The sequence below is a fragment of the Pezoporus wallicus genome, unplaced genomic scaffold (assembly GCF_028554395.1).
Source record: "Pezoporus wallicus isolate ANWC-B61680 ecotype Strahan unplaced genomic scaffold, APGP_CSIRO_Pwel_v1 contig_9025, whole genome shotgun sequence".
NCBI lineage: Eukaryota > Metazoa > Chordata > Aves > Psittaciformes > Psittacidae > Pezoporus > Pezoporus wallicus.
In genome coordinates, this window is record NW_026635078.1 from 1 (window position 1) to 14,863 (window position 14,863).

General features: G+C 58.4%; 1 protein-coding gene across 1 annotated transcript; it reads right to left on the reverse strand.

Moving 5' to 3' along the window:
* Positions 1 to 2,309: 2,309 nt before the first annotated feature.
* On the reverse strand, positions 2,310 to 14,424 carry LOC130595026 (adhesion G protein-coupled receptor L1-like; the record flags this gene model as incomplete). The annotated part of the gene is made up of 6 exons (XM_057401380.1): positions 2,310 to 2,515; positions 4,084 to 4,206; positions 6,238 to 6,421; positions 7,771 to 7,809; positions 9,383 to 9,568; positions 14,321 to 14,424. Coding segments are annotated over 6 exons (842 nt in total), but the record flags the coding sequence as incomplete, so codon positions are not given.
* Between the last annotated feature and the right edge of the window lie 439 nt (positions 14,425 to 14,863).

Consider the following 14,863-nt stretch of genomic DNA (forward strand, 5'->3'; position numbering starts at 1 on the left):
ATGGGCATCAATGGGGGCAACGGACATCAATAGGGGTCAATGGGCATCAATGGGGGTCAATGGGCATCAATGGGCGGCAACGGACATCAATAGGGGTCAATGGGCATCAATGGGGTCAGTGGGCATCAATAGGGGTCAATGGGCATGAATGGGGGGCAACGGACATCAATAGGGGTCAAAGGGCATCAATGGGGGGCAACGGACATCAATAGTGGTCAATGGGCATCAATGGGAGTCAATGGGCATCAATGGGGGTCAATGGGGGGCAACGGACATCAATGGGGGTCAATGGGCATCAATGAGGGACAATGGACATCAATGGGTGTCAATGGGCATCAATGGGGGGCAACGGGCATCAATGGGGGTCAATGGGCATCAATGGGGGGCAACGGACATCAATAGGGGCAACGGACATCAATAGGGGTCAATGGGTGTCAGTGGGCATCAATGGGGGTCAATGGGCATCAGTGGGGGTCAATGGGGGTCAATACGGGCAAATGGGTGTCGGTGGGTGTCACTGTGGTCAATGGCTGTAAATGGGGTCAATGGGATCAATGGGTGTCAGTGGGTGTCAAAGGGTGTCAGTGGATGTCAAAGGGTGTCAGTGGGTGTCAATGGGGTCAATGGGCATCAATGGGGGTCAATACGGGTAAATGGGTGTCGGTGGGTGTCACTGCGGTCAATGGCTGTAAATGGGGTCAATGGGTATCAATGGGTGTCAGTGGGTGTCAATGGGGTCAATGGGCATCAATGGGGGTCAATACGGGTAAATGGGTGTCGGTGGGTGTCACTGCGGTCAGTGGCTGCAAATGGGGTCAATGGGATCAATGGGTATCAATGGGTGTCAAGGGGTTTCAATGGCTGTCAAAGGGTGTCGAAGGGTGTCAATTAGGTCAATGGGTGTCAATGGCTGTCAAAGGGTGTCAGTGGGCGTCAATGGGTGTCAGTGGGATCAATGGATGTCAATGGCTGTCAATGGGGTCAATGGACATCAATGGGGTCAATGGCTGTCAATGGATGTCAATGGTGTCAATGAATGTCAATGGGGTCAATGGGGTCAATGGGGTCAATGGGTGTCAATGAGGTCAGTGGGTGTCAGTGGGGGTCAATGGGTGTCAGTGGGGGTCAATGGGTGTCAGTGGGTGTCCATGTGGTCAATGAGGTCAGTACGTGTCAATGGCTGTCAATGGGTGTCAATGAGGTCAATGGGCGTCAGTGGGGTCAAATGGGTGTCAGTGGGGTCAATGGATGTCAGTGGCTGTCAATGGGGTCAATGGACATCCATGGGGTCAATGGCTGTCAGTGGATGTCAATGGGGTCAATAGGTGTCAGTGGGTGTCAATGAGTGTCAGTTGGCTGTCCATGAGGTCAATGGGTGTCAATGGGTGTCCATGAGGTCAGTGGGTGTCAGTGGGTGTCAATGAGCTCAATGGCTGTCAATGGCTGTCAATGGCTGTCAACGGGTGTCAGTGAGGTCAATGGGTGTCAGTGGGTGTCAAAGGGTGTCAATGGGTGTCAATGAGCTCAATGGCTGCCAGTGGGTGTCAATGGGTGTCAATGGTTGTCAATGAGCTCAATGGGTGTCAATGAGCTCAATGGGTGTCAGTGGGTCTCAATGAGCTCAATGGGTGTCAATGGGTGTCAATGAGCTCAATGGGTGTCAATGGGTGTCAATGAGCTCAGTGGGTGTCAATGGGTGTCAGTGGGTGTCAATGGGTGTCAATGGGTGTCAATGGGTGTCAGTGGGTGTCAATGGGTGTCAATGAGCTCAATGGCTGTCAATGGCTGTCAACGGGTGTCAATGAGGTCAATGGCTGTCAATGGGTGTCAGTGGGTGTCAAAGGGTGTCAATGGGTGTCAATGAGCTCAATGGCTGTCAATGGGTGTCAATGGGTGTCAATGACCTCAATGGCTGCCAATGGGTGTCAATGGGTGTCAATGGGTGTCAATGAGCTCAATGGGTGTCAATGAGCTCAATGGGTGTCAATGGGTCTCAATGAGCTCAATGGGTGTCAATGGGTGTCAGTGAGCTCAATGGGTGTCAATGGGTGTCAATGAGCTCAATGGGTGTCAATGAGCTCAATGGGTGTCAATGGGTCTCAATGAGCTCAATGGGTGTCAATGGGTGTCAATGAGCTCAATGGGTGTCAATGAGCTCAATGGGTGTCAATGGGTCTCAATGAGCTCAATGGGTGTCAATGGGTGTCAGTGAGCTCAATGGGTGTCAATGGGTGTCAATGGGTGTCAATGGGTGTCAATGGGTGTCAATGGGTGTCAATGAGCTCAATGGGCGTCCCTGGGGGTCCCACCTCGAGGTGGGGCAGGGTGAAGGTGACGGGGTCCATGAGGAACACGCGGCTCGACTCCTTGTTGATGGAGGCGGCGATGACCTGGGAGTTGACGACCAATGGGGGGGCACGGGCGCCCCCCTCGCCCCCCAGGCGCACGGACGCGTTCTCGGTGGGCAGGAACAGCCCCAGGTTGTTGTAGAGGATGAACACGACCTTCACCACCCCTAGGGGGGGACACAGCCCCACATCGAGACCCACACTGAGACCCACACACAGCCCCACATAGACCCACATTGAGACCCACATAGACCCACATCGAGACCCACACTGAGACCCACACATAGCCCCACATAGAGACCCGCACACAGCCCCACATCGAGACCCACACTGAGACCCACACACAGCCCCACATAGAGACCCGCACACAGCCCCACACTGAGACCCACACACAGCCCCACATAGAGACCCGCACACAGCCCCACACTGAGACCCACACACAGCCCCACATAGAGACCCGCACACAGCCCCACACTGAGACCCACACACAGCCCCACATAGAGACCCGCACACAGCCCCACATAGAGCACACAGCCCCACATAGAGACCCGCACACAGCCCCACATAGAGACCCGCACACAGCCCCACACTGAGACCCACACACAGCCCCACACTGAGACCCGCACACACACAGCCCCACAAAGAGACCCACACACAGCCCCACACTGAGACCCACACACAGCCCCACATAGAGACCCGCACACAGCCCCACACTGAGACCCACACACAGCCCCACACTGAGACCCACACACAGCCCCGCATAGAGACCCGCACCGCACACAGCCACCACACATAGAGACCCACACACAGCCCCACACTGAGACCCACACACAGCCCCACACAGAGACCCGCACACAGCCCCACACAGAGACCCGCACACAGCCCCACACTGAGACCCGCACACAGCCCAACACTGAGACCCGCACACAGCCCCACATAGAGACCCGCACACAGCCCCACACTGAGACCCGCACACAGCCCCACACTGAGACCCGCACACAGCCCCACATAGAGACCCGCACACAGCCCCACACTGAGACCCACAAACAGCCCCACATCGAGACCCACACACAGCCCCACATGGAGCCCCGCACTGAGACCCACACACAGCCCCACACACAGCCCCACATAGAGACCCGCACACAGCCCCACATAGAGCCCCATACAGAGCCCCACAGAGAGCCCCACAGAGAGCCCCACAGAGAGCCCCACACGGAGCCCCACATGGAGCCCCACATAGAGACCCACATAGAGCCCCCCCACAGCCCCACATCAAGCCCTGTGCCCCCATTCCACCACCTCCAGACACTTCTGGGACCTCTGAGACTCCCACAAGACCCCCATAGCCCCCCATAGCCCCCATACCCCCTATGGCCCCATAGCCCCCATATCCCCCCATAGCCCCCATACCCCCATATCCCCCCATAGCCCCCATATCCCCCCATAGCCCCCATACCCCCCATACCCCCATATCCCCCCATAGCCCCCATATCCCCCATGGCCCCATAGCCCCCCATAGCCCCCATACCCCCTATGGCCCCATAGCCCCCCATATCCCCCATACCTCCTATGGCCCCATATCCCCCCAGATACCCCCATAGCCCCCATACCCCCTACGGCCCCATACCCCCTATGACCCCATATCCCCCATCCCCACATCCCCCCATATGCCCCATATTCCCCATATCCCCCCATATCCCCCATACCCCCCATACCGCCCCATAGCACCCCTCACCGTTGCGGCTGTTCTGTTTGAGGGTGTTGGCCGACAGCTGGATCACCGTTTCGCCCCCAAATTCCTGGGGGAACACCAGCTCCTGGAGCTGCCCTTCCGTGTTGAGCACCGTCACCTCCAGCACTGTGGGGCACACGCGGACCCATGGATGGGGGGCCCCAGCATCCTAGCAGGGAGCTAAGGCTTGGGTATCCCTAATGGGGGGAACACTGGGGTCTATGGGTCATGGGTGGGGGTCACCCCCATAGCAATGGGTATCCCAATGGGGGACACTGGGGTCTATGGGTCATGGGTGGGGGTCACCCCATAGCAATGGGTATCCCAATGGGGGGGACACTGGGGTCTATGGGTCATGGGTAGGGGTCACCTCATAGCAATGGGTCTCCTAATGGGATGCACACTGTGCTTTATGGCCCATTGGTGTGGGTCCCCCCCATAGCAATGGGTATCCCAATGGAGCAGACACTGGGGTCTATGGCCCATGGGTGCGTGTCACCCCATAGCAATGAGCATCCCAATGGGACGCACACTGCTCTCTATGACCCCTCGGTGTGAGTCCCCCCATAGCAGTGAGCCTCCCACTGGGACGCACACTTCTCTCTCCGACCCACATGTGTGGGTCCCCCCATAGCCATGGGTCTCCCAATGGGGCAGACACTGCTCTCTATGACCCCTCGGTGTGAGTCCCCCCATAGCAATGAGCCTCCCACTGGGACGCACACTTCTCTCTCCGACCCACATGTGTGGGTCCCTGCCATAGCCATGGGTCTCCCAATGGGGCAGACACTGCTCTCTATGACCCATAGGTGTGAGTCCCCCCATAGCAATGGGTCACCCAATGGGACGCACACTTCTCTCTCCGACCCACACGTGTGGGTCCCTGCCATAGCAATGAGCCTCCCAATGGGACGCACACTTCTCTCTCCGACCCACACGTGTGGGTCCCTGCCATAGCCATGGGTCACCCAGTGGGACGCACACTTCTCTCTATGACCCATAGGTGTGAGTCCCCCCATAGCAATGGGTCACCCACTGGGACGCACACTTCTCTCTCCGACCCACATGTGTGGGTCCCTGCCATAGCCATGGGTCACCCAGTGGGACGCACACTTCTCTCTCCGACCCACACGTGTGGGTCCCTGCCATAGCAATGAGCATCCCAATGGGACGCACACTTCTCTCTCCGACCCACACGTGTGGGTCCCTGCCATAGCCATGGGTCACCCAGTGGGACGCACACTTCTCTGTATGACCCATAGGTGTGAGTCCCCCCATAGCAATGGGTCACCCACTGGGACGCACACTTCTCTCTCCGACCCACACGTGTGGGTCCCCCCATAGCCATGGGTCTCCCAATGGGGCAGACACTGCTCTCTATGACCCATAGGTGTGAGTCCCCCCATAGCAATGAGCATCCCAATGGGACGCACACTTCTCTCTCCGACCCACACGTGTGGGTCCCTGCCATAGCCATGGGTCTCCCAATGGGGCAGACACTGCTCTCTATGACCCATAGGTGTGAGTCCCCCCATAGCAATGAGCCTCCCACTGGGACGCACACTTCTCTCTCCGACCCACATGTGTGGGTCCCTGCCATAGCCATGGGTCTCCCAATGGGGCAGACACTGCTCTCTATGACCCATAGGTGTGAGTCCCCCCATAGCAATGGGTCACCCAATGGGACGCACACTTCTCTCTCCGACCCACACGTGTGGGTCCCTGCCATAGCAATGAGCCTCCCAATGGGACGCACACTTCTCTCTCCGACCCACACGTGTGGGTCCCTGCCATAGCCATGGGTCACCCAGTGGGACGCACACTTCTCTCTATGACCCATAGGTGTGAGTCCCCCCATAGCAATGGGTCACCCACTGGGACGCACACTTCTCTCTCCGACCCACATGTGTGGGTCCCTGCCATAGCAATGAGCATCCCAATGGGACGCACACTTCTCTCTCCGACCCACACGTGTGGGTCCCTGCCATAGCAATGAGCATCCCAATGGGACGCACACTTCTCTCTCCGACCCACACGTGTGGGTCCCTGCCATAGCAATGAGCCTCTCAATGGGACGCACACTTCTCTCTCCGACCCACACGTGTGGGTCCCGTTCCCCCCCCCGCCCGCCCCACACATCCGTGGGTCCCCCCTCACCCAGGTTCTGCCTGGCGGCCAGGAAGCGCGCGGGCTCGCGGACGTTGTCGGCCAGCAGGAAGGCTCCCTCCTCCAGGACGTCGAGCAGCAGCGTGGCCGTGTGCGCCCGCTGCGCGCCCCCCATGTCCCGCCACGACTCCAGCGCCTCGGCCCGCAGGAGGTTGTCCACGGCCTCCACCACCGCCTGCCGACGGGGAGGGGGCGGGGTCACAAACACGTGGCCACGCCCCCATCCCAGGACATAGGACACGCCCCCCTCCAAGGACATAGGACACGCCCCCATCCCAGGACATAGGACACGCCCCCCTCCAAGGACATAGGACACGCCCCCCTCCAAGGACATAGGACACGCCCCCATCCCAGGATATAGGACACGCCCCCCTCCAAGGACATAGGACACGCCCCCTCCAAGGACATAGGACACGCCCCCCTCCAAGGACATAGGACACGCCCCCCTCCAAGGACATAGGACATAGGACACCCCCCTCCAAGGACATAGGACACGCCCCCCTCCAAGGACATAGGACACGCCCCCTCCAATGAAATATGACACGCCCCCCTCCAAGGACATAGGACACGCCCCCCTCCAAGGACATAGGGACACGCCCCCCTCCAAGGACATAGGACACGCCCCCCTCCAAGCCCATAGGACACGTCCTCCGCAGAGAACACGCCCAGAGTCTCTAAGCCACGCCCCCTCTGAATCAGACCACGCCCCCTTAGGCCACACCCACGCGGCCATGATCCCGTAAAAGCCACGCCCCCTCCGATCAGGCCACGCCCACCATAGGAGGCTCCACCCACCGCGTCATCCTCTCCAGGACACGCCCCCTATGTGGCCACGCCCTATCTGGCCACGCCCCATCCACGTGGAGCCTCAGACCACGCCCATCCCCTCAAGCCACGCCTCCACCGCGGAGAGCCTGTGCCAATCGCAGGCCACGCCCCCCCTCCAAAGCCATAGGACACGCCCCCCTCCTCCACAGAGAACACGCCCAGATTCTATAAGCCACGCCCCCACCTGCGCCAATCGCAGGCCACGCCCACAATGACAGGGCTCCGCCCACTGCCGCATCCAAACAGGCCACGCCCATCCACTCACGCCACGCCCCCCCCCCCGACCCTGTGCAGGCCACACCCCCCACAGCAGCAAGCCACGCCCATGCTCTCAAAGCCACGCCCCCACCCCTCAGACTGTGACCCCCCACCAGGCCACGCCCACCTGACCTATAACAAGCCACGCCCCCTTCGCGTCAGACCACACCCATGCACTCAAAGCCACGCCCCCACCACTTAGACCCCTCCTCAGGCCACCCCCATCAGACCACGCCCACAACACATAGGCCCCGCCCACCCCAACGCCCCACCTCCATGCCTAAACCACGCCCCCTCCATCTCAGGCCACGCCCACCCACCTGCACCAACTCACCCCCAATTCCCCGCCCCTCAAGCCCCTCCCACCCCATTCCGCGCCCCCCCCAGGCCCCGCCCCCCCCAAGCCCCACCCATGCAGAGGCCACGCCCCCCGCTCACCTTGATGTAATCCTTGCACGTGCGCTCACGCTTGTGCATCTGGGGGGGGGGGGGGGGGGGAGAAACAACAGAACCCGTGGGGCCGGACCCACAAGTGTGGGGCTGGGACCCCACAATGTGTGGGGCAGGAGGACTCTGACCTCTGGGGCCGGGTTTTGAGTCCCCAAAGGCAGTTTTGGGGTGCTCCCCATCCCCCAGGTGCAGTTTTGGGTCCCCCCCCCCCAAGCCCAGTTTTGGGGGGTCCAGTCCGTGTTAGGGGTGCCCTGTTTTGGGGTCCCTTGGGTCAGTTTTGGGGTCCCCTGTAACTATTTGGGGGTGCCCCCGATCAGGCTTAGGGGTGCCCCGTCCATGTTTAGGGGTGCTCTGACCTTCTTTGAGGGTTCCCTGCCCCATATTTGGGTCCCCCGGCCCATTTGGGGCTGCCCTGAACTTGGTGTAGCTCTTTGGGGTGCCCCTGTCCCATATTGGGGTGCCCTGGCTCAGTTTGGGGGTTCCTTGCCCCTATTGGGGTGCCCTGGGTCCCTTTTGGGGGTGCCCCGGGTCCCATTTTGGGTCTGCCCTGACCTTATTGTAGCTCTTTAGGGTGCCATGGCTCAAGTATAGGGGTGCCCCTGTCCCTGTATCACCCATAGGGGTCCCTCTATCACCCATAGGTGCCCCTGTCTCCCCTATGGGGTGCCCCTCTCTCAACTATGGGGTGCCCCTGTCTCTCCAATGGGGTGCCCCTCTATCCCTCATAGGTGCCCCTGTCTCCCCTATGGGGTGCCCCTGCCTCCCCTATGGGGTGCCCCTCTATCACCGATAGGTGCCCCTGTATCCCCCATAGGTGCCCCTCTATCACCCATAGGTGGCCCTGTCTCCCCTATGGGGTGCCCCTGTCTCCCTTATGGGGTGCCCCTCTCTCCCCTATGGGGTGCTTCTGTCTCCCTATGGGGTGCCCCTGTCTCCCTATGGGGTGCCCCTCTATCCCCCATAGGAGTCTCTGTCTCCCCTATGCGGTGCCCCTCTCTCCCCTATGGGGTGCCCCTGTCTCCCTATGGGGTGCCCCTGTCTCCCCCATAGGTGCCCCTGTCTCCCTATGAGGTGCCCCTCTATCCCCCATAGGTGCCCCTGTATCACCCATAGGTGCTCCTCTATCACCCATAGGTGCCCCTGTCTCCCCTATGGGGTGCCTCTCTCTTCCCTATGGGGTGCCCCTGTCTCCCTTATGGGGTGCCCCTCTATCCCCCATAGGTGTCCCTGTCTCCCCTATGGGGTGCCCCTCTCTCCCCTATGAGGTGCCCCTCTCTCCCCTATGGGGTGCCCCTGTCTCCCTTATGGGGTGCCCCTCTATCCCCCATACGTGTCCCTGTCTCCCCTATGGGGTGCCCCTCTCTCCCCTATGGGGTGCCCCTGTCTCCCTATGCAGTGCCCCTCTCTCCCCTATGGGGTGCCCCTCTCTCCCCTATGAGGTGCCCCTCTCTCCCCTATGGGGTGCCTCTGTCTCCCCTATGGGGTGCCCCTGTCTCCCCTATGGGGTGCCCCTCTATCCCCCATAGGTGCCCCTGTATCACCCATAGGTGCTCCCCTATCACCCATAGGTGCCCCTGTCTCCCCTATGGGGTGCCCCCACCTTGTTGTAGTTCTTCCCCGCCGATTCCCTCTCCAGCGGCCGCAGGGCCTGGAGCTGCGCGTCCAGGATGTCGAGGAGCTGCTCCAGGAGCCGCACGCCCGAGCTCACGTCGCCGGCGTAGACGGGGCCCCGCGTGAGCCGGGCCAGGTCCGCGGCGATGCTGGCGGCGTTCTCGCCGCTCTTGATCTGCCCGGGGGAGACACAGTGGGGGAAGGAACCCAAACGGACCCGAAACGGCGCAAACGGACCCAGAACGGACCCAAAACAGAGCAAACGGAACCAAAACAGCCCCAACAGACCCAAAATGGACACAAAACAGAGCAAACGGACCCAAAACGGACCCAAAACAGCGCAAACGGACCCAAAACCGACCCAAAACACAGCAAACGGACCCAAAATGGCACAAACGGACCCAAAACAGACCCAAAATGGCACAAACGGACCCAAAACAGCGCAAACGGACCCAAAACCGACCCAAAATGGACACAAAACTGAGCAAACGGACCCAAAACGGACCCAAAACAGAGCAAACGGACCCAAAACGGACCCAAAACAGCCCCAACAGACCAAAAATGGACACAAAACAGAGCAAACGGACCCAAAACGGACCCAAAACAGAGCAAACGGACCCAAAACCGACCCAAAACACAGCAAACGGACCCAAAACGGACCCAAAACAGACCCAACAGACCCAAAATGGACACAAAACAGAGCAAACGGACCCAAAACGGACCCAAAACAGCGCAAACGGACCCAAAACCGACCCAAAACACAGCAAACGGACCCAAAATGGCACAAACGGACCCAAAACAGACCCAAAATGGCACAAACGGACCCAAAACAGCGCAAACGGACCCAAAACCGACCCAAAATGGACACAAAACTGAGCAAACGGACCCAAAACGGACCCAAAACAGAGCAAACGGACCCAAAACGGACCCAAAACAGCCCCAACAGACCCAAAATGGACACAAAACAGAGCAAACGGACCCAAAACGGACCCAAAACAGCGCAAACGGACCCAAAACGGACCCAAAACAGAGCAAACGGACCCAAAACCGACCCAAAACAGAGCAAACGGACCCAAAACGGACCCAAAACAGACCCAACAGACCCAAAATGGACACAAAACAGAGCAAACGGACCCAAAACAGACCCAAAACAGCGCAAACGGACCCAAAACGGACCCAACGGACCCAAAACCGACCCAAAACAGAGCAAACGGACCCAAAACGGACCCAAAACAGAGCAAACGGAACCAAAACGGACCCAAAACAGCCCCAACAGACCCAAAATGGACACAAAACAGAGCAAACGGACCCAAAACGGACCCAAAACAGCGCAAACGGACCCAAAACCGACCCAAAACACAGCAAACGGACCCAAAATGGCACAAACGGACCCAAAACAGACCCAAAATGGCACAAACGGACCCAAAACAGCGCAAACGGACCCAAAACCGACCCAAAAAGGACACAAAACTGAGCAAACGGACCCAAAACGGACCCAAAACAGAGCAAACGGACCCAAAACGGACCCAAAACAGCCCCAACAGACCCAAAATGGACACAAAACAGAGCAAACGGACCCAAAACGGACCCAAAACAGCGCAAACGGACCCAAAACGGACCCAAAACAGAGCAAACGGACCCAAAACCGACCCAAAACAGAGCAAACGGACCCAAAACGGACCCAAAACAGACCCAACAGACCCAAAATGGACACAAAACAGAGCAAACGGACCCAAAACAGACCCAAAACAGCGCAAACGGACCCAAAACGGACCCAACGGACCCAAAACCGACCCAAAACAGAGCAAACGGACCCAAAACGGACCCAAAACAGAGCAAACGGAACCAAAACGGACCCAAAATGGCACAAACGGACCCGAAACGGACCCAAAACAGCGCAAACGGACCCGAAACGGACCCAAAACAGCGCAAACGGAACCAAAACGGACCCAAAACAGACCCAACAGACCCAAAATGGACACAAAACATAGCAAACGGACCCAAAACGGACCCAAAACAGAGCAAACGGAACCAAAACGGACCCAAAATGGCACAAACGGACCCGAAACGGACCCAAAACAGAACAAACGGACCCAAAATGGCACAAACGGACACAGAACGGCACAAACGGACCCAAAATGGACCCAAAACTGAGCAAACGGACACAAAACGGACCCAAAACAGCGCAAACGGACCCAAAACCGACCCAAAACACAGCAAACGGACCCAAAATGGCACAAACGGACACAAAACGGACCCAAAACAGCGCAAACGGACCCAAAACGGCACAAACGGACCCGAAACGGCGCAAACGGACCCAAAACGGACCCAAAACAGAGCAAACGGACCCAAAACGGACCCAATACAGAGCAAACGGACCAAAAACTAACCCTAAACAGAGCAAACGGACCCAAAACGGACCCAAAACAGAGCAAACGGACCCAAAACCGACCCAAAACAGAGCAAACGGACCCAAAATGGCACAAACGGACACGAAACGGACCCAAAACAGCGCAAAAGGACCCAAAACCGATCCAAAACAGAGCAAACGGACCCAAAACAGCACAAACGGACCCGAAACGGCACAAACGGACCCAAAACGGACCCAAAACAGCGCAAACGGACCCAAAACCGACCCAAACCGACCCCAATGGACCCAAAACCAACCCAAACGGACCCAAAACGGCACAAATGGAACCAAAATGGACCCAAAACGGCGCAAACGGAGCCAAAACGGACTCAAAAGGGACCCAAAACAGCGCAAATGGACCCAAAACAGCGCAAACGGACCCAAAACCGTCCCAAACCGTCCCAAACGGACCCAAACCGACCCAAACAGACACAAAACGGCGCAAACGGAACTGAAACGGACCCAAAATGGCACAAACGGAGCCGAAATGGACCCAAAATGGACCCAAAACAGCGCAAATTGACCCAAAACGGACCCAAAACAGAGCAAACGGACCCAAAACGGCAGAAATGGACCCAAACCGGCACAAAAGGACCCAAAACCGTCCCAAACCGACCCTAACGGACCCAAACAGACACAAAACGGCACAAATGGAACTGAAACGGACCCAAAATGGCACAAATGGAGCCGAAACGGACCCAAAATGGACCCAAAACAGCGCAAACTGACCCAAAACGGACCCAAAACAGAGCAAACGACCCCAAAACGGACCCAAAACAGCGCAAACGGACCCAAAACAGCCCCAACGGACCCAAAAGGGACCCAAAACAGAGCAAACGAACCCAAAACAGCGCAAACGGACCCAAAAGGGACCCAAAACAGAGCAAACGGACCCAAAACATCCCCAACGGACCCAAAACGGACACAAAACAGAGCAAGCTGACCCAAAACAGAGCAAACGGACCCAAAACAGCCCCAATGGACCCAAAACGGACACAAAACAGAGCAAGCTGACCCAAAACAGAGCAAACGGACCCAAACCAGCACAAATGGAACAAAAACAGACCCAAAACTGACCCAAATGGACCAAAACGGACCCAAAACCAGCACAAATGGACCCAAAACAGACCCAAAACAGCGCAAACGGACCCAAACGGGCACAAACGGACCCAAAACAGATCCAAAACAGGGCAAACGGACCCAAAACGGCACAAACGGACACGAAACAGACCCAAAATGGCACAAACGGACCCAAACCGGCGCAAACAGACCCAAAACGGACCCAAAACAGCGCAAACGGACCCAAAACGGACCCAAAACAGAGCAAACGGACCCAAAACGGCACAAACGGAGATGAAACTGACCCAAAACGGCACAAACGGAGACGAAATGGAAACAAAACTGACCCAAACGGACCCAAAACGGACCCAAAACGTCACAAATGCAGACGAAACGGACCCAAAACGGTACAAACGGACCCAAAACCGACCCAAACGGATTCAAAGTCAACCCAAACGGACCCAAAACGGCACAAATGGAACCGAAACGGACCCAAAATGGCACAAACGGAACTGAAATGGACCCAAAATGGCACAAACGGACCCAAAACGGACCCAAACCGACCCAAAGGGAGATGAACCTGACCCAAAACGGCACAAATGGACCCAAAACGGACCCAAAACGGCACAAATGGAACCAAAACAGACCCAAAACAGACCCAAACGGACCCAAAACGGCACAAACGGAGATGAAACGAACCCAAAACGGCACAAACAGAACCAAAACGGACCCAAAACTGCACAAATGGAACCAAAACGAACCCAAAACGGCACAAATGGAAACAAAACAGACCAAAACCGGCACAAACGGAACCAAAACGGACCCAAAACCGACCCAAACGGACCCAAAACGGGCACAAACGGACCCAAACCGGCGCAAACGGACCCAAAATTGCCGAAACTAGCCCCAAACAGCCCCAAAACACCCAAAACACCCCAAACCAGGCCAAAACACCCCAAACACCCCAAAACAGCCCCCAAACACCAAAAAAGAGCAGTTTTGGGGGGTCCCCAGTTTTGGGGTGTCCCCGGTTTTGGGGTGCCCCCATCGTGGTGTCCCCAGTTTTGGGAGGATCTCATTGGGGTGACCTCGGTTTTGAGGGGTTCCCATTGGGGTTCCCCCAGCTTTGGGGTTCTCCCAGTTTTGGGGTGTCCCCAGTTTTGGGAGGATCTCATTGGGGTGACCTCGGTTTTGAGGGGTTCCCATTGGGGTTCCCCCGGTTTTGGGGTGTCCCCGGTTTTGGGGTTCCCCCAGTTTTGGGGTGTCCCCGGTTTTGGGGTGTCCCCGGTTTTGGGGTGCCCCCAGTTTTGGGGTGTCCCCGGTTTTGAGGGGTTCCCATTGGGGTTCCCCCAGTTTTGGGGTGCCCCCGGTTTTGGGGTGCCCCAGTTTTGGGGTGTCCCCGGTTTTGGGGTGTCCCCGGTTTTGGGGTGCCCCGGTTTTGGGGTGACCCCCCCGTACCTTCTGTGCCACTTGGTTCACCCAGGGGCTGGTGCAGTTGCTGAGGTCGGGGCCGCGGGGGTTCCAGACCCCCAAACCCAGCAGGCACTGGAAGGAGGCGATGCCTGGGGGGGGGGGGGGCAGGGTGGGGGTCAGGGTGGGGGTCAGGGTGGGGGTCACAGGGGGGCAGGGTGGGGGTCAGGGTGGGGGTCACGGGGGGTCACAAGGGGGTCAGGGTGGGGGTCAGGGTGGGGGTCACAGGGGGGTCATGGGGGGTCAGGGTGGGGGTCAGGGTGGGGGTCACGGGGGGGTCAGGGTGGGGGTCACAGCGGGGTCACGGGGGGGTCAGGGTGGGGGTCACAGCGGGGTCACGGGGGGGTCAGGGTGGGGGTCGGGGTGGGGGGTCAGGGTGGGGGTCACAGCAGGGTGGGGGTCACGGGGGGGTCAGGGTGCGGGTCAGGGTGGGGGTCAGGTGGGGGTGGGGTGGGGTTGGGGTGGGGGTCAGGGTGGGGGTCAGTCATGGGGGGGTCAGGGTGGGGGGTCGGTGGGGTGGGGGTTGGGGTG